The sequence below is a fragment of the Pelodiscus sinensis genome, chromosome 17 (genome assembly GCF_049634645.1).
Source record: "Pelodiscus sinensis isolate JC-2024 chromosome 17, ASM4963464v1, whole genome shotgun sequence".
NCBI lineage: Eukaryota > Metazoa > Chordata > Testudines > Trionychidae > Pelodiscus > Pelodiscus sinensis.
The window spans coordinates 28,920,501-28,943,486 of record NC_134727.1 but is presented as its reverse complement, the minus strand read 5'-3'; the positions used below and the strand labels follow the sequence as shown (position 1 = coordinate 28,943,486).

The 22,986-nt window shown below is 43.5% G+C and overlaps 1 protein-coding gene across 5 annotated transcripts in view; it reads right to left on the bottom strand.

Annotated features, from left to right (window-relative positions):
• PCBD2 (pterin-4 alpha-carbinolamine dehydratase 2) overlaps positions 1-22,986 on the bottom strand; it is a 67,625-nt gene that overhangs the window by 41,877 nt on the left and 2,762 nt on the right. For 2 of the 5 annotated variants that reach the window (XM_075900411.1, XM_075900410.1), the window contains exon 2: positions 10,400-10,531. In XM_075900411.1, the coding sequence (XP_075756526.1) occupies positions 10,400-10,531 (132 nt within the window). Of the gene's footprint in view, positions 1-10,399; positions 10,537-15,311; positions 15,417-22,986 lie in introns of those variants that run through there. The other 3 variants (XM_075900408.1, XM_075900409.1, XM_014569998.2) reach the window with 2 other exon arrangements.

The following is a 22,986-nucleotide window of genomic DNA, read 5'->3' as shown; positions in this document are numbered from 1 at the left end:
TCACACACATCCTTAACTCAGTCTATGCTCTGACCCCCTTGGGAGCTATGGCCTGGTGCAGGGGGGCAGCAGGGCAGGACACAGGACAGAGGTAAGGGTGCACAGGCTAAGGCTGCAGATGGGGTCGAGTCTAGAGCTAGGAATGGAGACATAGCCAGGGGCCAAGGACAGGAGTGGGGCTGAAGATGCAGTTGGTGCCTGAAGCTGAGGGCAGAGATGAGTCTGGAAACTGAGGGTAGGGCCAGAGCAGGGCTGGGTGAGGGTGAGAGTTAGGGTTCCCTTTCTGGCCACCGACGAGGGGGGGGGCACGTCCCCCAGTTTGGGGATCTGCTCTAGACTACAAACTTTTCAACTTTTTATTTCAGTGATTTCAGTAAATTAAAAAAAACAATATTAGCAAACTGTACGACACAGGCTCCTGAAGTAGTGCCAGTATTCTGTTACTCTCATTGACTCAGATGTTTGCTTTAGCTAACAGTAATGGATTGGTTGTTCTATCAGTGAATAAGCATTTTGTTTCAGTATGTCACATAGAAACAGAAATTAAGAGCCTTTAAAACATGTTTCATTTTTGTAGTACAAAATGTCTTGAAACCCCAGATTACTTTTCACTTATTCTTCATTATCCACAGCCCCATTTTAAAAGGCAATAGTCTTAGAAACATTGGTAACCTAATAGAGTTAGGTAGAACAGATGAATGATGCAATGGGAAAAACAGACAACGAGACCACCCCTTTGCTTGCCTAGGGGAACATTATTTCTCAAGGGAAAATGGAACCTTGCACAGGGCTGTCCCAAGCCCCCGCTGCCCAGGTTTTTGGCTAACAGCCCAAAGCCTGGCACCTTGTGTCACTGCTAAGCCCTCAAAGTTCCTTTGCACATCCCTAGAGGGCGGAGATAGGAACAACCAGGCTTTCTTGGCAAAACTGGGCATTTGTCCCATTTATACTTGCCAACTGATGGGAAATGCCCAATTTGCCAAGAAGGAAAGGATGTCTTGGACAAGGCTTAAAAAGGGAAATGTCCCAACCAAAATGGGATGTATGATCCCCCTACCTGTATTTGTTGTCTTGTCAGTCAAAAGGGAAGCTGTAATTGTATAAATATATATGGGTATGTCTCCTTAAAAACTAGTTCGAATTAGCGTTTTGCTAATTCGAACTAGCACGTCCACACTGAGTGGACCCTGAACCAAGGTTAAGGATGGCCGGAAGCAGTGCCGGCAGTGCATCAGAGTAGGACTTAGAGCATGGAGCTGCTGTCTCAGGCTAGCTGAGGGCTGTGCTTAAACGGACCCGACCCCCACCCTGGACAAACAGTTCTCAGGGGTTCCCCGCTTGCAAAGCAGTCCTAGTTTGGAGTGCCATGAGTGCCCACACTCAGCACATAACAGCACTCAGCCATCAGCCCGGCTGCACTTGCCGCAGGAAGCCATCCAGGGGGGGGTCAATCGGGGGACTACAGGAGAGCTTCCACCCCGAGGAGCCCACAGAGCCAGCCCAGTCCTCCCCATTGGGGGCTTGTACCCCATTCCTCCCTCACCCCCTTCCACTTACCCCTCCCTAGCCCCCCTTCCTGATGTACAAAATAAAGGACACGTGTGTTCAAAAACAGAAACTCTCTTTATCGAACAAAACTCGGGGAGACTGGGAAAAGGAGGTGGGAGAGGGGAAGAGAGAGGGTGGGAGAGGGGAGGGCAACTAAAATGATTAGGGGTTTGAAACAGGTCCCATATGAAGAGAGGCTAAAGAGGCTGGGACTTCTCAGCTTAGAAAAGAGGAGACTGAGGGGGGATAAGATAGAGGTCTATAAAAGCACGAGTGGTGTGGAGAGGGTGCATAAAGAAAAGTTCTTCATTAGTTCCCATAATAGAAGGACTAGAGGACACCAAATGAAATGAATGGGTAGCAGGCTTCAAACTAATAACAGAAAGTTGTTCTTCACAAAGCAAATAGTCAACCTGTGGAACTCCTTGCTGCAGGAGGCTGTGAAGGCTAGTACTAGAACAGAGATTAAAGAGAAGTGAGATAAAGTCATGGAGGTTGGGTCCATGGAGTGGTATTAGCCAGGGGGTAGAAATGGTGTCCCTGGCCTCTGTTTGTGGAAGGCTGGAGATGGATGGCACGAGACAAATGGCTTGGTCATTGTTTCGGTCCATCCCCTCCAGGGTCCCTAGTGTTGGCCACTGTCGGCAGACAGGCTATTGGGCTAGATGGACCTTTGGTCTGACCCAGTACAGCCATTGTAAGCTCAGGGCTCAGGGTCAGGGGTCTCACTGGACCACCCTGATTTTCATGCACACCTGCTCCTGGGTGGCCAGGCTGGCAGCTATCCTGCCCTAGATGGCCACTTTCCTGTGCCTAGTGCGGAGGTCGTGGACGAGGTCCACGATGTCCGCACTAGACCAGGTGGGTGCCCGCCTCTTGCGGACCTGTGCAGGCTCCTGGGAGCCGCCAGCCTGGTCCCGGGAAGAGGCGGGAGGGCTGGGTGGCAGCGGATGGCTGGCTCAAGCCGTGCCAGGTGCAGGGTCTGCTGGCTGGGTGCTGGCAGGCTTGCACCTGGCACGGGCACTGTAGCCAGCCCGTGCCCCTTTAAGGGCTCCGGGGCCGGGAGGGGGGCAGAAGAGTTTCCCTGGTGGTGCCCAGAGTGGCCACCAGGGAAAGCTGGGGAGGGCTAGTCTCCCACTAGTTCGAATTAAGTGGCTACACAGCCCTTAATTCGAACTAGTTAATTCGAACTAGGCGTTAGTCCTCGTGGAATGAGGTTTACCTAGTTTGAATTAAGCGTACCGCTAGTTCGAATTAAGTTCGAACTAGCGGTTTGCATGTGTAGCGCCTATCAAAGTTAATTCGAACTAATGTCTGTTAGTTCGAATTAACTTTGTAGTGTAGACATACCCTATCTGTGAACATGGCAGGCTACAAGGGTATCAGGCTGTACTGATGGCTGTCTCCAGTGAAGATGGGAACATATATGGCTAATCTTCTTCCAGAGCTAACAGGATTCTTAAATTCACTGTGGATAAGTCTGAAGTGACCAGTGTCACGTTACTGAATTTTAAGGGGAGCAGCCAGATCACTGCTGCACCCATGGGGGGGGGTGTATTTGCCCCAAAATGTATACAAAGGGGGCCCATGTGAGGTGTCACATGAAAGCTTCTGTTCTACTGATTCTGTATATGCTATTCATGTAATTGTATAATATCTGTATGTGGAGTTATAAACATACTCTGTAGGAATGCTCAGTCAATGGCTATGCTAATTAGCAAGGAAACAATCTCTAGGTGCCAATAACACACCTCAGGAATGTGACTGATACCTGCAAACCAGCATGGGATGCAAAGATAGGTTGGTTGGACCATGTGACCTTCTCTGGCCAAGAAGATACCAGGAGAGGTATATAAGTGCCATGTGGCACCCTCCATCTTGTCTTCAGTTTTGCTCCTGATCCCAGATGCAGCCTTGCAGGGAACAATGAGCTGGAAAGAACCGTGGACCCATCCTGACATAGGATGTACACCAGAGACTTTTAAGATAGCAGAGATGTTATAAACTGCTAAGAGCCTGCATCGAGAACTGGGTGATTTGATGCACGTAATGTATTATCCTTAAACAACCTTACTCTCAAGCTTTTCTTTCTTTTAATAATAAACCTTTAGATTCTAAAAGGATTGGCTCAGCGTGGTCTTGTTGGTAAGATCCAGAGTGTAAATTCATTGGGACCAAAAGAACCCATTCGGGGTAGGTGAGGTTGGGTTCTATATCCCCTCACCTGTGTGTTAGGCCCGGGGATGACTGGGGCATAGGAAGAGCTGGGATGTCAGAGGGGTTTTGTTCATGAGGCTTCTGGCTGGCCAGATTGGAAGCTGAAGTGCTTGGTGTGACTGGTTTGTGGCCTATTTGGAAAGGTCTCCAGTGTGGGGCTGTAAGGAGCCTCGAGTTTGAGCAATTTGCCCTAAGCGGATGCCCTCAGCCGTGCCCAGACCTGGTACCATGATTTTCTCAGGTCACCATTCCCGCAGCTCCAACAACTCAGCAGACACTCCACTGAAATAAAGAAGGCTCTGCATGGATGCAAAGATTTGTCCTTGGGAATCCAATTGCACAAGTGGGCCCCAAAAGTATAAACTCTTCCAGGGAAGTACCATGTGTGAGAATATGATCATACATAATAGGGTTTCAATTCTGACTGGCACTGTAATACCCTCTACTGGCCAACTTAGTAGAACTGGTCATTTAACTCAGCAAGTTTCTGACCTGTTACTGAAGCCAAAGGTCACATGTTGCAGTACAAAGGTCACACACTGTATTACCAAAGCTGCACACTAGACAAGGATTAATTGAGAGATAGTGGTTGAACAGAACCATCATCTTAAAGCAGCTATTCTAGGATGTATGGCCCTGGCTGGGAAGTTCAATTTATTGCATCTGTATTCATAATTATTGCATTTTAACCCTTATACAAAACTTAGAGCACCTATTCATAGCTTTGCGCTCTTAAAGGAAAAGCACATCATGGTGAGGGAGGCTACTAGAGAAACTTACTTTTCTGTAACTGGCTGGGGCTCTTTAGTAATCTGGGTAGGGAATGGCATGAATAGCAATGATGAAAATATGGCCATGAAGATGAAGTAAATATTGGCATTTTAGTCATAGAAGCTGCCCAAATAAAGAATGGAGAACAAGCTGCAGTGGACACCAGATGCTTTTCTTTCTCGACAGGGCTGGATTGAGAACACTATGTACATTCGGGATGTGAATGGTTAACCGGTGAGGCTTACCCGTTCCGGTTAACCAGTTAACCAATTAAATGAGATTTTATTTCCCTCGCATACATCAATATTTTTTAAAAGCAGGACATCACGACTAGCATGCAATGGGAATTACAGTAGAGAAAAGGACTGACAGCAAGAAGCAAATTCACTGACTGATTTTAGGAACATTTCAAACTCTCAAAAACCCGTTTTTATAAAATGTAACTTCTAAAAACACCACCACTATGTTTCCAAGTAAAATCCTGTAATAAAAAAAATTAATTCCCAAGCCAGAAGTGTAATTTCTGATAGTTATTAACCAAGGTATTTTCATCTTGAAAGCTTCAGGAATCTAAATAACTTTCATTTCACAGAAGTTTCATATCCTTCTCTTTCATGCTGAAAACAACATACATAAACCAAGTTTATGTCTACATGTTTGTGCAACTTTATAATAAAAACTCTATTTATATTCTTAACATCTGTTGACATATACAGTCTTTGTAAATCTGGCATAGATTTTAAAGCCACAGAATTTTTCATGCATTAGAGATGTTAAATATAGTTTAATCAATTAATTGACTAGTCGATGGATTTTCTGATTAGTCAATAAGCAGGGGAGCCACAGCAGGGCTAACCTTGCTGCGGCTCTGCCTTTTAAATGTTTTAAAGAGTTGGCAGGGTCTTAATACATTTAAAAGGCTGAAGCGAAGCAGGGGGGACCCAGCACGAGCCCAGCACCGGCTCCTGCTCCCCCCCATTTGCTGCCTCTAGAAGGAACTAGTCAACCATCTGATAAGCTTTTGCTTACATCCCTACCATGTATCATGCACATTATCTTTTGAAAGCAATAAAGCAACAATGAATATATTGATCACATTCATATCATCTGCAAAACATAAATCTGAAATAATTTTCATGTCAGTTCAACCACTCTTTTTTTTTTTTTTACATGCATGATGAAGATCACAGAGGAAATGGTATTTCTTGACTATCTGACTTTTACTAAATATTCACATTAAATTATGCAAACAGAAGATGTATTAAATTAAATAAAAAGTTACATATAAAAACCTGTATTTATTAAAGGACACGTATTGACTACAAAACTCTACAAAGCAGATAGCTAGCTCCATTTTTGGCACTTTGTTTCCCTGATTTATAATATGCTTTTGAGACATACCAATAAATAAGCAAAGGTTGTGTGGGGATAGTAGTAAATATAACCACTGGTAGATAAAATGAACTAGAACAATTGAATTCATCTTCAGTGCCACCTTCCTAGGAGATAAACATTTGTTCTGTAAATCCAGCTGCAAGCATTCAGAGGCTACAGAGGCAGTGAGGGGGGAGAGCAGGCAGTCGGTGCTTAAAAGCCGGTTTCTATCAGAGGCAACGACACAGAGGGAGGCAGTTGCAAAGCAACCTCTGTCTGCCACAGCCTGGACTCACCATGGACAGAGGTTAGTCCATGGCAGCAGCCCCTGTCCATGGGGGGTCCAAACCTCTCCACGAAGAGAGGCTGCTCCGCCTCCCATGAACTCCTGCCAGACCAGTGTCTGTCCAAGAGGAGCTCAGACCTCCCACAGACAGGGGCTGATTCCACCCCGCAGTGCTGCCTCTGTATCAGAGACAGCAGCATGGGGCAGCAGGCAGATGGTCTGCGAGGGGAGCTGGTTTTTAAACTGGTTCCCCTGGTGGACCAGCTCCTGCCTGCCACCTCGTGCTGCTGCCTCTGACACAGAGGCAGCAGTGTGGGGTGGCAAGTGCTTCCCAAGAGTGGGGTCAAAGCGCACTGGCTGCCGGCCCTGCCCCAGGGTCTATCGAGTAGCCGTGTAACCACTAAGATTTCATGCAGTTACATGACTATTCAATTACACAATATCCAAAATCCCTAATACAACAATCTAGCCCTATTTTGACCAGAACAGAGGATTGTTAAATTGACTTCACCCAAGCAACAGAAATGAGGGGAAGAGCAGCAGACTTAAACACACACATTTAAGGTCAATTTTTCAAACACATTGGTTGGATATCTACACACAAACGTGTGCACAACTGCAGAATCATCTATATATTTTACAGCATTTGTCTGTCTGTCTATTCAAGAACTCCTCCTGAATGGTAAGAGCTAGGACCCCCAAATTCAGTATACAGCTTCCTCTTATCATAACATAAAGCAAGGTTTGGTTTGGGGAAATAAGCCACTACTCGAGTAGTCGACTACCTGATAAACTTAGGCTTATTGGGAGTTAAGTCACTACTCAACTACTCACTTCCCCGCCACACCTTGCTGCCTCTGTATCAGACACAGCAAGTGGAGGGGAGGAGCAGGAGCCGGAGCCGGTTCTGGGGGGAGCAACATTTAAAAAGCAGAGTCGCAGTAGGGGACTCTCATTTAAAAAGCACAGCCACAGCACTCTGGAACATGGTGTGAGCTGAGACTGCTGAGTCCTGGCTCACGCTGGTCCCGGACCTACCCCCGCTGCAGCTCTGCAGTTTAAATGTAGTAGGAGCTGGGCTGCCTACATGCCTACTACATTTAAACTAAGAGCCACAGCTATCGACTAATCGTGTGCTCAATAAAAATTGTATCGAGTACACGATTAGTCAACTACCTGCTTCTTAACATCCTTTTTTAAGGATGGTTGTGCCAGGAAAATGGTATATGCCTGGAATGGGATTGCTTCTCAGAAAAAAAAGAAACAGACTCACCGGGCAGGTGAAAAGGGCTGGCTTGGGCACTCTCCACCCCTATCCAGGACTGCCCCAGCAACGGGCCCTTTGGGAGAGTGGTGACTGACCCTCCCCCCTCCCGATTCATACGGGAACATTGCTGACTATTCCCCTTTGTCAGGGAGCAAGTGGAAAGCACAGTTTGCTGCATTCCTCACTCTGGCTGAGTAGCATAGGGGCCAGACAAACCTGGATCTGCCCCAGACGGGGAACATGCTCCCCCCCCCGACCTCAAGTTGCTGTGGTGACAGATGGCTGGGGTAGTCCTCTCTCCCCAAGGCACACTGCATACTGAACTCCTCGTCTCCAGCTCCATCCCAAGTAATGATTTAAATGAAGCATGTACACTTAAATTTTATTTTTTTAAAAAAACAAAAATTAATTGAATTAAGGACCCAAGCAATACAGGATAAATCTTCTAGTACTCTAAAGCTAAGTTTTAACCTTTTGATAACGTGATCCTAAACCTGCATAAGAAGATCCAAGTTAAAATAAAAATAAGTCACTTGCATAAAAAGTGTCATAAATATCAGTAAAGCCAGGTTTTTAAAAAAGAGCAATGAGAAAATGTAAAAAGACAAAATCAAACATAATTCATTTTATCAAAATAAACCCAAGCTTAAAGGCACTGAAATGGGAAGTTTACGTTAGGACTAATTTGTGTCTTATTTAGAACAGCCATTAATACAGTTAACTATTCTGCTTGTAACTTATCTCATTTTAGAAGGAAAATTTGATTTCTGATTGTTCAAGTGAGACACCTACAAAAAGAGACATGGTAGCAAGAATCTAGCTGACAATCTTCTCTTTAAAATACATTTAATAATAGTTGGCCATATGATACCATCCATTTTCAAAGCAGGTTTCATCTCTGTTTTCAAATTTAAAAATTCTTAAAAAATGGTGGCACAGTATGACCCAGGCTTTTTCCTTAAAATTCAAGCTCAATGAGGTTTAAATCATAGAATACTAGGACTGGAAGGGACCTCGAGAGGTCATCGGGTCCAGTCCCCTGCCCTCATGGCAGGATCAAATACTGTCTAGACCATCCCTGATAGACATTTATCTAACCTACCCTTAAATATCTCTAAAGATGGGGATTCCACAATCTCCCTGGGCAATTTATTCCAGTGTTTGACCACCGTGACAGTTAGGAACTTTTTCTTAATGTCCAACCTAAACCTCCCTTGCTGCAGTTCAAGCCCACTGCTTCTTGTTCTATCCTCAGAAGCCAAGATGAACAAGTATTCTCCCTCCTCCTTATGACACCCTTTTAGATACCTGAAAACTGTTATCATGTCCCCCCTCAATCTTCTCTTTTCTAAACTAAACAAACCCAATTCTTTCAGCCTTCCTTCATAGGTCATGTTCTCTAGACCTTTAATCATTTTTGTTGCTCTTCTCTGGATCCTCTCCAATTTCTCCACATCGTTCTGAAAGGCAGCGCCCAGAATTGGACACAATACTCCAACTGAGGCCTAACCAGCGCAGAGTAGAGCGGAAGAATGACTTCTTGTGTCTTGCTCACAACACACCTGTTAATGCATCCCAGAATCATGTTTGCTTTTTTTGCAACAGCAACACACTGCTGACTCATATTCTGCTTGTGGTCCACTATAACCCCTAGATCCCTTTCTGCCATACTCCTTCTTAAACAATCGCTTCCCATTCTGTATGTGTGAAACTGATTGCTCCTTCCTAAGTGGAACACTTTGCAGTTGCCCTTATTAAACTTCATGCTGTTTACCTCAGACCATTTCTCCAATTTGTCCAGATCATTCTGAATTATGACCCTATCCTCCAGAGCAGTCACAACCCCTCCCAGCTTGGTATCATCTGCAAACTTAATAAGCGTACTTTCTATGCCAATATCTAAATTGTTGATGAAGATATTGAACAGAGCCGGTCCCAAAACAGACCCCTGCGGAACCCCACTTGTTATACCTTTCCAGCAGGATTGTTTAAACCTACAATCTGCTGTACCAAATGCAGACTCACAGGCTACGTTTAGACTGGCATGATTTTCCGCAAATGCTTTTAACGGAAAAGTTTTTCCGTTAAAAGCATTTGCGGAAAAGAGTGTCTAGATTGGCATGGATGCTTTTCCGCAAAAGCACTTTTTGCGGAAAAGCGTCCGGGCCAATCTAGACGCGGTTTTGCGCAAGAAAGCCCCAATCGCCATTTTCGCCATCGGCGCTTTTTTGCGCAAAACAGTTTTTAGCTGTCTACACTAGCCCTTTTGCACAAAAGCATTTCCAGAAAAGGGCTTTTGCCCGAACAGGAACGTCAAAGCATTTGCGCAAGCAGCACTGATTTCGGACAGTAGAACGTCAGTGCTTTTGCGCAAAATCAAGTGGCCAGTGTAGACAGCTGGCAAGTTTTTGCACAAAAGCAACGGCTTTTGCAGAAAAACTTGCCAGTCTAGACACAGCCACAAAGTCTATGGCAATTAATTCAAGAAAGTACCATAACTCTCCCTTCTTATGTAAATGGTGATTTTTAACATGCTTCTCACATTCCCTCCTTCCCCCTCTCCAAGTTTGGCTTGAGATAGATATCTATGATTTCATTTTACTCGCCTCTGTAAAGTTCTTCATAGACTTGTATGAGAAGTGCTATGCAACAGCCAAATATTTTTAACATTCCGTTAGGAATGCTAGTAATGACAAAGATATTAAGAGTCAAGTTCTGCTTGTCTTACCATAGACTAATGGCAACACAGTCAATGAAATTACACCTGGGTAACTAAGATTAGAATCTGGTCGGATATCTTCAGTGAGACTGCTTTCTTCATGTCAGTAAATAGGGTTCACTCCCAAATGAACATTCTTAGGTTTGTGGATGTGAATCTTTCTTCACTAGGAAAATTATATTTATTTTTATTAGGGATACTATACACCAATAGTTACCTGATTAAAAGTTTTGAAATTGAACTCTTTGTAGATGGCATCTCTTTCACCCAGCTCAGACCATCCTGAAGCTTTGATGTCAAGTAAAACTTGGGTCCTTTCCTCTGTTGTCAACCAGTGAGACTGAGAAGACTATAAAGAAAAAAAATACATTTAAGAACTAAGGCTACAATCCTCTCATTTCCTTTTATAATACAAATTATGTGCTGAAATTATGATTTATGTATTTCAAAAATACAATCCTTTGACAACAAAAGTGAAAAGTTTACTATGAAGTTTTGTTACCCTTTATAATTTAACAGAACACCATCATATGCCAGTTAACTGAGCCACAAAACATAACTATTTGGTGAATTAACTTTGGTTATGTGCTTACACACAAGGTTTTTTTACTCTCTTCCTGGAACAAAAAATGAACTCAAGAATACGTTTGTTCGGTCGTATTATTACTTTCATTTATATTAGGCCTGTCTGAACTATCCATATACTGTGAAGTCTGAAATATTTGCTGAAAATCCAATTTTGCCATTTCCCATCATTTAAATATTAAAATTCAATGTAATGTGCAGTAATTATTTGAAGTTGAGGGATATATAACTGAAAAAATACTAAGCATGACAAATTTTAAATTAGAAAATCATATATTATACCAGAAATCACTGTGTATTATGCATAAGTATTGCATCCTGTATTTCCTATAAAGAAAGTGTAAAAAACAGAAAACAAGATAGTTACTGAACTCAAACACTAACAATTTATAAATGTTTCTCTCTGTCATTGAGAAGAAAAATTTTTCTTACTCAAAGGATAAATGCTACCTTCCATTTGCACAAGGAAATCCACAGTTAGGAGCTCTGTATAAGAATATGAGGCATGTGCCACTTTCACAACATTACAAATCAGAAGTAACGCAATTAAATAGAGTTTCCACTAAAAGAAAGGCTCTTAAGCATTTGCCTCACTTTAAGCAAATCAGTATCCCTCAACTGAAGCCAATGGAACTACCCACATACTAAGGATGTTAAATACTGAGTAATTTACTAGTCGAGTAGTGATTGACTTTCCATTGACTAGTTGATAGGCACTTCCACATTCCTCCTTTCTATGAGAGCCCCAGTGGGGGCTCTTGTACATTTCATTTCAAAGGAGGAATGCAGAACTCCACGTGCAGCCCAGGGCCAGTGGGAAGCCCTGTTGACTCCAGGTTTAACACGGGTGCCAGCTTTGAAATGGGGGGGCTCTTGTGTATTTCAAAGCGGAAGCACCCAGGTGGAGCCCGGGATCAATGGAGGACTCAGAGTCCCCCTATGACCACAGACAATGCTGTGCTGCCGCTTTGAAATGCCACGCGAAGCCTGGGGTCAGCTAGAGACTCCCCAGCTGATTCCCGGGCTCCTGGAGCAGCAAATGGGGGGGAGGAGAGGAGGTACTTCAAAGCGACAACGCCGCATGGAGCCCATACCGAGGTCCGTGCAGCACTGCTGCTTTGAAATGCCGAGGCAGTGTTTCAAAGGGTCAGTGCTGCACAGAGCTTGATACGGGCTCCATGCAGCACTGCCACTTTGAAGTACCCCCTTTCCTCCCTCCCCTTTGCTGCCTCTATCTGATAGAGGCAGCAAGAGGCGGGGGGGCGAGAATTGGCTAGTTTACTTGACTATCTGATAAGCATTTGTTTATGTATCTTGCTGAATCAGGACCTAAAAGTGGTATGAGGTCAGACACAGACTTTGAGGGTAGAAAAAGATCCTCTGACAGAATGTGTGAGATATTGAAGTGATACCATACTTGATCTTAGCTAAAATCAAAGCATTTCAACCAAAGTCAGATTATTCAATTGTCTGTTCCTGGTCACAAACCTATGCCAAACTCATTCCAAGAACACAATGGTACACCAGGCAGAACAAGAAATTCTCAGATGCCTTTTGTCTTTGAATATATTAATAATCAACTATCCAGATTTTATGAAAACTTACTGACAAATAGCTGAACAATTTTCAAATCAAAAACTGCAAAACAGAACCTGAGATGAGAGGTTCCAATGTATCTGCCTTTGTAAACAATTTGACAGTTTTAAAGTGTGTGGTTACTTCACTCTAGAAGTGCCAAACCATATATAATCAACCTGCTATGTTCTCAAACTTTTTTATACACTCATTTGATGATGCTGATAAGAACTTTTTTTGAAAATGCAGTCTGTTGCATGTATATAAAGGTACAGCAGCTTTTATATTTACAACTTTAATAAAAATATAAAGTTATCACTTTACCACAAGATGGCGCTGCCTGTCAAAAATCAGAAGTTAATTCAATTACTTCCAATTAAGCAGCAAAAAGGTTTTAAGACTGTTCCCTATTCATGATATTTGGACAGAAAAATGATATACATTTATCATTTAAAGATGAAATATATATATTACTGTAATACCTAGTAATTAACTCCAAGAAGCAAAATATAAACACATTCATTAACAATGAAGATAAAAAAGAGCATTCTACACAGATGCAGTTAATGCAATTGATTAAACAATTATTTTAAACTGGATTCACTCACTCTAACAGACAAGTTTTAAATGTTCCACAAACACATATATTGGTGTTGCTATAGGAACTTTTATTCATTAAAATTTCCCTTTAAGCCTTGTTTAAAGCATATACAAATAGTCTTTGGGTTGAAATTGATCATGTTTATAGTCAACCAGGAGGTAGAATGGTATTATTTTGTTGGAGATTTTTTTTCAGTTCTTACTTTTTAGAACAGGTTAAGGCTTCAGTTGCTTTTTTCATGCCTTATCCAAGCCTCTCTAAAGTAACAGTGATTTCAGATTTGCTTATCACGTTTTAACAAACAGACTTACATGAGGCCCCCGCTTTGCGATTGCCTGAGTTATGACCCCCCCCCCTGCACTTAGGCCTTTCCTGAAAGTGAGGAAGGGGCCGAAATCCCCCGACTTACGTCCTCGGCCCCATGTTTACAACAGTGTACGACGCCTGTCGTAAATGTGGACTCGAGTTATGATGTGGAGTTACGATGCCTCCAACTTGCGACGCGATCTCTGGAACCAATCGCATCGCAAGTCGGGGGCAGCCTGCATTTAGTTTGCCACAGGCCTGGTCTTCAATACATACCAGCTCTTCTGACTCCGGAGAAATTTTGCTTACAAATAATGATTGTAAAAGCCAAGTTTTGCCTTCTGAATGTGTATATAGTAGGAATGTTAACTATCGGATAATTGAATAGTTGAGTAACCTCATGAATTCTTATCAGTTAGTTGACTATTCTATAGTCCCTGGGGGCAGGGCCAGCACAGGATGCCAGATGGGAGCTAGTCCTTGAGGGGAGCCAGTTTAAAAACCAGCTCCTTTTGCAGAACGACTGCTTGTTGCCCTGTGCTGCTGCCTCTGATAAAGAGGCAGCAGTGCAAGGTGGCAGCAGCCCCTGTCTGGTAGGGGGGAGAAGGTGGGGAGGTCTGAGCTCCCGAACTCAGCGTGAACTGAAATTGAGCCAGGCTTCCTGCCTGCCCAACTCCTAATACACTTTAATTGCAGAGCCACAGCTGGGGTAGGTCCTGCACCTGGCGTGAGCCAAAACTGAGCCGGGCTGCTGGCTAGCCTTCTAAAAAAATTTACTGGTGGTGGGGGGAGAGGGGAGGGGAAATGTGTGTAGTCTATAGCATTAACCTATAAGCTTTTGCTTATCTGTTAATGTAGGGGAACCTGGACTACCCTGCCTTGGCAATAAATGGTGCTTGTCTGCCTTGGCAATAAATGATGATTGTCTGCCTTGTCCACAGTGCAGACTTCTGGCCTATCTCAAGTCTGGTGTGCCAAAGCATGCAGGCATGGTCAAGGGAAGCTGTGAGAGTCAGAAAATGTTTTGAATAACAACGCAGATTAAGCATGGTATGTGAGACCACGCAGGAGCGGCCCGAGGCCAGCTGTAGCAGCTGGCGCCCCAGGCGGAAGGCGCAATCAGCGCCCCCAACTGCACGGCTGTCAATGGCCGTGACATAATCACGGGGCACCTGGACACCCCGTGACGTCATCATAGGGCGCCTGGGCTGGCGGCGCCCTACACGACTGCCTAGTCTGCCTAGACTCATGGGCCGCTCCTGAGACCACGTCAAGAACACAGAACAAGCAACCTTGTACTGGTACTTCTGTTTCTGATAAGCAAAAAGTACAGATGCAGAAATGAAACTGTCAACTACGCACATAGTTTGGGTAGCAAGATGTACCCCAAAATACAGGCATTAGGTATTTTACGTATCCTACACAATATGTAATCAATTGGTAAATATTATTAGAATGACCAAGTCTGTCTTTGCTATAAAATTGGGCTTAGTAAGAACAATCGATGGGAGGGAATGGGCAGGATTGACCCACACATCTTGCTCAATGTAACTAGAAGTAATTAGGCCCTTTACACCGTCGAACCAGTACATGGCATTCCATTGCATGGGAAGAAAAGGAACCACGAAATCTTGCCTGGTATACTGTAGCATACAGGTGGCGTGTAAGTAAATTAGGCTTTATTACTGTATTATAGTAGATCTTATATTAATTGCTTTTGCATAGCTTTGCGCTGTATTAATTGCTTTAGAATTCATAGTAGTTAAGGTTTAAATTATACAGTAATTGTTCTTAAGGATTGTAAAACAAACAACTATATTAACTGCTTAAAGCTTGCAATAAATAAGAAAGTAGTTAAGTAGCCCTGACATGTCTTAATTTCCCCAAGATTCAAAATAAATCAAGCCACATGACAGTTAATCGACTACACTACTACATCCATAGTATATACACATACACTTGCCACTAACTTTAACAGTTTAGTAAAACACAGTATACTGAGCATGCGCTAATATATTTTAAGAAACATTAAGGAGGTACAAGGCTCCAGAAACATGCTCACATGTATGTATCTGTGGTAACGCTCGATGAAGCACAGTGAAAAAACCCACTGAAGTGGTGGAAGGATAAAACAGAAACAGAGTATGGACATTGAAATGTAAACATAAGACTTTGCATACAAAACTCACCCGTGATTTATTGATTATATCCTGTCATATGATGAGCCCAAAGCTAGTTAATAAACTACAGATTTAGTTGAGAACAGCTCAACAAAGAGAGTAGAATCTTAGGCCAAAGCATCCATGCTCCTGTATCAAAGAACTGCATATTAAAGTATGTTCTACGGACAATGGGGATGGGTCAGTTTAACATCTGTGCCGGGAATGATAATGGAGCAAGTAATTAATGAAATCATCTGCAAATACTTGGAAGATAATAAGGTGATAGGAAACAGCCAGCATGGATCTAAAAAGAACAAATCATGTCAAATCAATCTGATAGCTTCCTTTGATAGGATAATGAGTCTTGTGGATAAGGAAGAATTGGTGGACGTGGTATACCTAGACTTTAGCAAGGCATTTGATACAGTCTCTTATGATATTCTTATCAACAAACTAGGCAAATACAATTTAGATGGGGCTACTATAAGGTGGGTGCATAACTGGCTGGATAACCGTTCCCAGAGAGTAGTTATTAATGGTTCACAATCCTACTGGAAAGGTATAACTAGTGGGGTTCCACATGGGACTGTTTTGGGACTGGTTCTGTTCAATATCTACATCAACTATTCAAATATCGGCATAGAGAGTACACTTATTAACAGGGCTCGACAAATGAGGCAATCTACTTGCCTGTGGCAAGTAGATTTTAGCCCGGCGGGGCCACACAATGCGGTCTGTACATGCGCAGCGCGCGCTTCCGCGCAGCTCGCAAATAGAGCTCGCCACAGCTTGGCGAGCCCTGCTTGTTAAGTTTGCAGATGATACCAAGCAACGAGGGGTTGCAACTACTTCGAAGGATAGGGTCATAATTCAAAATGATCTGGACAAATTGGAGAAATGGTCTTAGGTAAACAGCATGAAGTTTAATAAGGACAAATGCAAAGTGATCCACTTAGGAAGGAACAACCAGTTTCACACATACAGAATGGGAAACGACTGTCTAGGAAGGAGTACGGCAGAAAGGGATCTAGGGGTTATAGTGGACCACAAGATAAATATGAGTCAACAGTGTGACACTGTTGCAAAAAAGGCAAACATGATTCTAGGATGCATTAACAGGTGTGTTGTGAGCAAGACACAAGAAGTCATTCTTCTGCTCTACTCTGCGCTGATTAGGCCTCAGTTGGAATACTGTGTCCAGTTCTGGGTGTCACATTTCAAGAAAGATGTGGAGAAACTGGAGAAGTTCCAGAGAAGTGCAACAAGAATGATTAAAGGTACAGAGAACATGACCTATGAAGGAAGACTGAAAGAATTGGGCTTGTTTAGTTTGGAAAAGAGAAGATTGAGAGAGGACATGATAGCAGTTTTCAAGGTGTCACAAGGAGGAGGGAGAAAACTTGTTCTTCCTGGCCTCTGAAGATAGAACAAGAAGCAATGGGCTTAAACTGCAGCAAGGGAGGTTTAGGTTGGACATTAGGAAAAAGTTCCTGTCAGGGTGATTGAACACTGGAATAAATTGCCTAGGGAGGTTGTGGAATCTCCATCTCTGGAGATATTTAAGAATAGGTTAGATAAATGTCTATCAGGGATGGTCTAGACAGTACTGGGTCCTCTCATGAGGGCAGGGGACTGGACTCAATGAGCTCTCAAGGTCCCTTCCAGTCCTAGTATTCTATGGTTCTATAATATAGTTACTAGCTACTATATTATAATCTAACTCACCCAAGGCTAATTCCCAAAGAATTATCCTACTCAGGTTCCTGGCTCCAGGCCCACAGAGCATCCCAACTTTGGTATCCCTTACAGGGCCGGCTCAAGCCGTTCCTGCGCCCCGGTCAGCAGGCATGCGACTCATGCACGGCTCTGCCCCCGAGCGCATGGCGCATGCACGGCCCTGCCCCTCAGCGCGCTACGCACCTTACAGCTGCAATCAGGTACAAGCTGCCTGATTGCAGCTGTAGGGGGCGCCATGCAGGCCCCGGGCATGCGGCACCCCTCACAGCTGCCATCATCAGGTGCCCCCCATAGGTTTGCGCCCCACGCAGCTGCCCGGCTAGCCCTCCCCCCCCCATTAATCCGGTCCTGATCCCTTAGGGCTTAGGCAGAGCAGTAAATGTGCTAAGCTAAATACATACTTGGCACATCTTTTTTTCATGCAGTGGCTTTTAAAGGACTATGAGCTCAGAGGAATTTGGAGATGGCTGGGCTGGGCTGGACATGAAGAGCATCTGTGGAAATCAAAGTTTCGATGGATAAACTGGACATAGTCTGAAAGCTCCATCAACCAGTTTGCCCAGGAAAATCTCATTCACACAACTTGTATAAGATAATTTTCACTTTTTTAGCTTTCTAGTGCAGTGCAACAAATAGGAGTGAATTAGAACTTTTGTGCAACCCTAGTAGTTGAAAGATGGGTATTCTGAAGTTCAGACAGGTCAAACGACCTGCTCATGGTCAAATAGGAAATTTGTGTTAGAGCTAAAAATAAACCCAAATCTCCTAGTTATAAATCCCATGCTTCCTAGTATCAAATCCACCCTACCGACGCGTTCACACATTCACAGATATGAAGAACCAACCATGCATCTCACATTAGCAGATCATGAGTTTTCAGCAGGTAAATGGAAGATCCAGGTCAGGATCATTTTTTGTTGGGTAATCAAGCACATAAGATTTAGAATAATAATTTGGGGGGAGGGAGGATTTAAAAAGTGCATTTAAATCCCTTACTTCCCCCACACATACTTCACCTTGAATATTTATTTAAACTAATCAAAAAGAGGGGAGAACTTTTTAAACTAATTATTTCAGTGCGAATCACACCTGGCCCGTTATTGGTGATATGCAAACAGTAAATTGTTAGAACTGCTGGAAAAAAAGATTATGCAACATTTTGTGGAGCCTTTTGTTCAACCTTTACCTCATTTCTCTGTGGGAGTCACTGCCTTTAGGGGCTGATGGAGCCATCTGACACCTCCCACCATAAAGTCTCCTCCTAGCCAACCTCACCTGCCACTTCAGCATGGAACAAATTGAGCTAATCTGCAATGTTGTGACTGGAAAGTGTTTATTTCACAGTAGCTGCACATTAATCGTGGGGCACAATTTATTTCTTTTTAAATGAAAACTTTTACTATCAAAGCCTTATAAATGCAAAGAAAATCACAAAACACAAGTACCGAGAGGTGTGCGCCCAACCCTGCAGACAGCCTGAAACAAAAGCTCCAACGGCTGAGAACAGCCAGAGTTATCTGAGCGGGTCTTGGCTCTGAACCCTAATGATGGAAGTACCCCAGCAGTTCGCCTTTCACAGCGCAGAGGGCTGGTGTAATGTAGAAAGCTCCTACTTGAGAGATTGTGAGACTTCCTGAGCACTGAGCATGCTCAGCAATTCTCTTGCAGCCACTGCCCTTCTCTCTGTAAGTTTTTGCTTAGTCCATGTTAAAAGTGTTTAAAAAGGGAGAAAAGTGGCTCAACAGAGGAGGTGTCTCAAAATTGACCTGGCAAGGGGGTGCAGCAGATGCAGGCAGGGTTAGGATCCATTCTGGGGAAACTCAGCTCTGGTGGGGGGGAGGTGTCACCTGGGAAACTCATCAACAAGGAGTGCAAAGCCCCAGCACAGGCAGAGCAGGAGAGCTAAAAACAGCCTCCCCAGGGGAAATGAGGCATAAGTCAAAGTATAATCATGGCAAAGGGGCTTTCTTATGTGCATAAATATGTTTTTATCATGTATTCACCTCAGAGGCACTGAGCATGCTCAGTAGGGATGCAGACACCCCTGCCCTTCTCTCTGCCCACACTAGCTGTACATTTTTGCTCACGGCATTTTAAAAGCACTTAAATAGGAAGACAAGTGGCTCAACAGAGGAGATGACTTAACATTGACTTAGCAAGGGGGTAAAGCAGATGCAGGCAGAGTTAGGATCCATTCTGGGCAAACTCAGCTCTGGTGAGGGGAGAGGCGCGAGCTAAATTCCACAACACAGAGTGCAAAGCCCCAGCACGGACAGGGCAGAGGAATAAAAACAACCTCCCCAATGGGAACGAGGCACAAGTGAAAGGGTGGCTGTGGCAAGGGGGCTTTTTTCTTTGCTTAAATGTATTTTTAATCATTTAATCACCTCAGAGGCACTGAGCATGCTCAGTAGTGCTGCAGATGCCCCTGCACTTTGCCCTGCCCTATCTATATGTTTTTGCATTTTAAAGGATGTTCAAAATGTAAAAAGGATGCTAAAGACAGGACATGAAATTTCATAACATTCATCACATTTCTCTTGTCTTATTCCTGTAATTCACTGAATTGCGCTCCTGTCTCTGCAACCCATTTTTATTATTTTGTTGCTTGCAAATGTAATGTCTTGTACTGTAATTACTTTGTGCAATGCACAGTGTTGGAAGAAAAGACACTTAAGTCAAAGTACTGCTACTTTGAAACAAATGTAAGTAAGTAACAGTCAAAGTAACCTTCTGTAAAACTACTTGAGTAGAAGTACAAAAGTATCACATCTTAATTGTACTTAGGTATTCAACAGTAAAAATTAGTTGTTCTATGGGAACCTATGCTTAACCACCCAAGTTTTTGCAGGTAACCATTATTTCTCTCTCTCACACACACCCAAACACAATACAGTATATAAACACTTATAATATAACTCTATATTATATACACACATATACTATACATTTTTCAATGATGGAATTTAACTGTAGTCATTGCCTTCATTTATAAAGATGAAGAGTGACCAAATTAAATACAAGAGTCAGATTACAGAAATGTATTTATTTTGTCCACATTCAGAGTGTGCATTTTAGCTTTTTCCATTGTAATTATTAATTTCCAAAATGTCTGTTCAACCGTAGGAGCATTTTTTTTTAATTATCATAGTCAATTCTTTGCTCTTCTATGAAAAAATATGAGTCCATCACCACGGAAGACTCTCACAGGAAGCTGATGCAGGCAGAGGTCTGTTGGCCCTGATGCACAGCTTCCTAATTCTAGGAAAAGACTGCAGCAGATCCATAGTCCCTCCTGAAGAGGCCAAATACCCATCAAGCTTCTTTGCAGTTTCATTTGTCTAAGATGACACAGTCGCTTATATTTTCTAATCCCAGTTCATGCTTGTCCCAAGTGGTCTTAACATTTGGCATTAAAATGTCAGTGGCTATTAGCTCCGGGTCCTCAAATATTTCACCAAAACACTTCTGAATGCCACACTGGAGTCCATCTACCAGTGGCCGTAAGAGGACATCTTGTTCCTTTGCAGTTTTGAAACCATCTATAGTAAAACCTGTGTTATCTGGCACGGTCAGGGATTAGGGCATTCCAGTTATCTAAAAATTCCAGTTATCTGAGAGGCCCATCAAGCTAGGAAAAACCAATGGACAATAATAGTAAAACTCGGGTTTTTAATCTTGGTAATTTTGTAGTGGGAGGCAATTGGTCTCACATTTCTATTTTGAGTTAAAGATGATTAGTACTTCTTAAATAATAAATTGTTAAGCCAATCATGGTAAATTAAGCCAAGCTTGTGATCCTGAAGATGTGACAGTATTGTGGCTGAGGGCAATACTTATTAACAAAGATTTCTGGTTAACAGAGTGACGGATAACAAAGGTTTCACTGTAGTATAATTTAAACTTAAAAAACAACAAACGGTCTAGTAGCTCTTTATAGACTAACAAAACATATAGATGGTGGTATGAGCTTTCATGGGCACAGCCTACTTCTTCAGATGACCCGAGTTTTGGGTTTATATCCCATTATTTCCTTAAGCATATCTGGGATTATACTTTTCATGTGCATCCCGCTGTTTGCCATCTTTTCAAGTTCATTTAAAAGTTTAACTTTACTGGCCCAAATGCAAATTCCTGCATCGTAACCTAAATTCCTATTTCTCCCTCTGCCCATCCCCAGCTCTTTTTTATAACAAAGTCACTGCTAACTAAGCACTTTCAGATAGTGTAGTGAAAACATTTTTTTTCTAAAATACTACTTTAGTAAAAGTCACAGTATCACAAAAATAATTTAGTTGAGTCAAGTTCAGATTTCCAACAATGGGACTTGAGATTTCTAAGGAAGTATCTATCTGTACGTAGCAATTCCTTCTGTGATTATTATTAGTGTTCTAGTACTGCATTCTGGAGACCGTAATATCCAGCCTGGAACACTAGTGAAAAAGCATCCCACTGCCCTCCCACTAGTCTCTGCTTGAACCACGTGGATCATCAGATGGTTGTGGTGGGATGCCAGATACACCTAAACCACCCTGACAGCTCCCCTATCCTCATGCTCATCACTCCATTCATATATCAAATGGAGAACAGAAAGTCCTACAGCAGAACTGCAATGAAATCACTGACACAAAAAGAATGGAAGCACTACCAGATGGCAAATCCCTGCTCCTGATGCTAATGACCCCTCGCCTACCTACACCCAGGTCTTTAATTATCAGGCCAAAGCTAGGAAAAAGTCCTATAACTATGGTTTTCAAAAATACTGAACATGGCTAATTGAATTATGAGGTCCCTCTAAGGCAGGGATCAAGAAACAAGTGCCTATAGATTGTGATGCTTTGGACTCTCTCCTTTCTCCTGTAACAAGGCAACTTGGCACTGGTGCTCTTGCCACATAGTGGAGTGGCTTCAAGGTTTCTTGCCCCCCTCTTCTACACATCGCTGGAGCAGGTGGGAGAAGTCTAGGTTGGATATTAGGAAAAACTAGTTTACTAGGGGTGAGGAAGCACTGGAACGGGTTACCTAGGGAGGTGGAGGAATCTCCATCTTTATTGGTTTTTAAGTCTCGGCTTGACAAAGCCCTGTCTGGGTTTGGGATTAGTCCTGCCTCGGGCAGGGGGCTGGACTTGATGACCTCCTGAGGTCTCTTCCAGTTCTATGATTCTATGACCATTCCATTTTGTCCTGCTGCTCCTAGACTCTGCCTTGGAGCTGCCCCCCAAGCAGCCTCCTGCTTGCTGTACAAAGTGTGGAAGGTACAAGAGGGGGGTACTGATGTCAGGGTGTCCCTCCTTATCACAATCCTGTACCCTATCACCACACAGAGAGAAGGGGCCGGGGGGAGCTTAGGAATGACAAACTCTGGCACTCTATGGTAACTGCTGCTCCTGGAAGCAGCTGGCATGTCCCTGCAGCCCCAGAAAAAGTCACTGCTGGGGGTCTACAGATGCTGTCCTTGCTGCAGACACCACTCCTGCAGCTCCCATTGATCAGTAATGGGGAACCATGGCCAGTAGAAGCTGTGGGCTCAGTGCTTGTAGAGATGGGGCACCAAATGATATCATGCCTACGGCTTTCAGGAGTGGTGCACGGCCCGGGCTGAAGTAAGCCTGCCTTAACCTCACTGGTGAAGCACCAGAAGCCGTCACAGTTAAAGAGAGCCTGCTTCCTGAACCCCTGTCTCAGCCCTGAACCTCCTCCTACACCCATCCTCTTGCCACAGATGTGAGTTCCCCTGCACCCAAACTCAGATGCAGAGCTTGCAACCTGAAGACCCTCCGGGACTCCACTGTCCCACCCCAGACCAGAGCCCCTCCTACACTCCAAACCCGTGGGCAC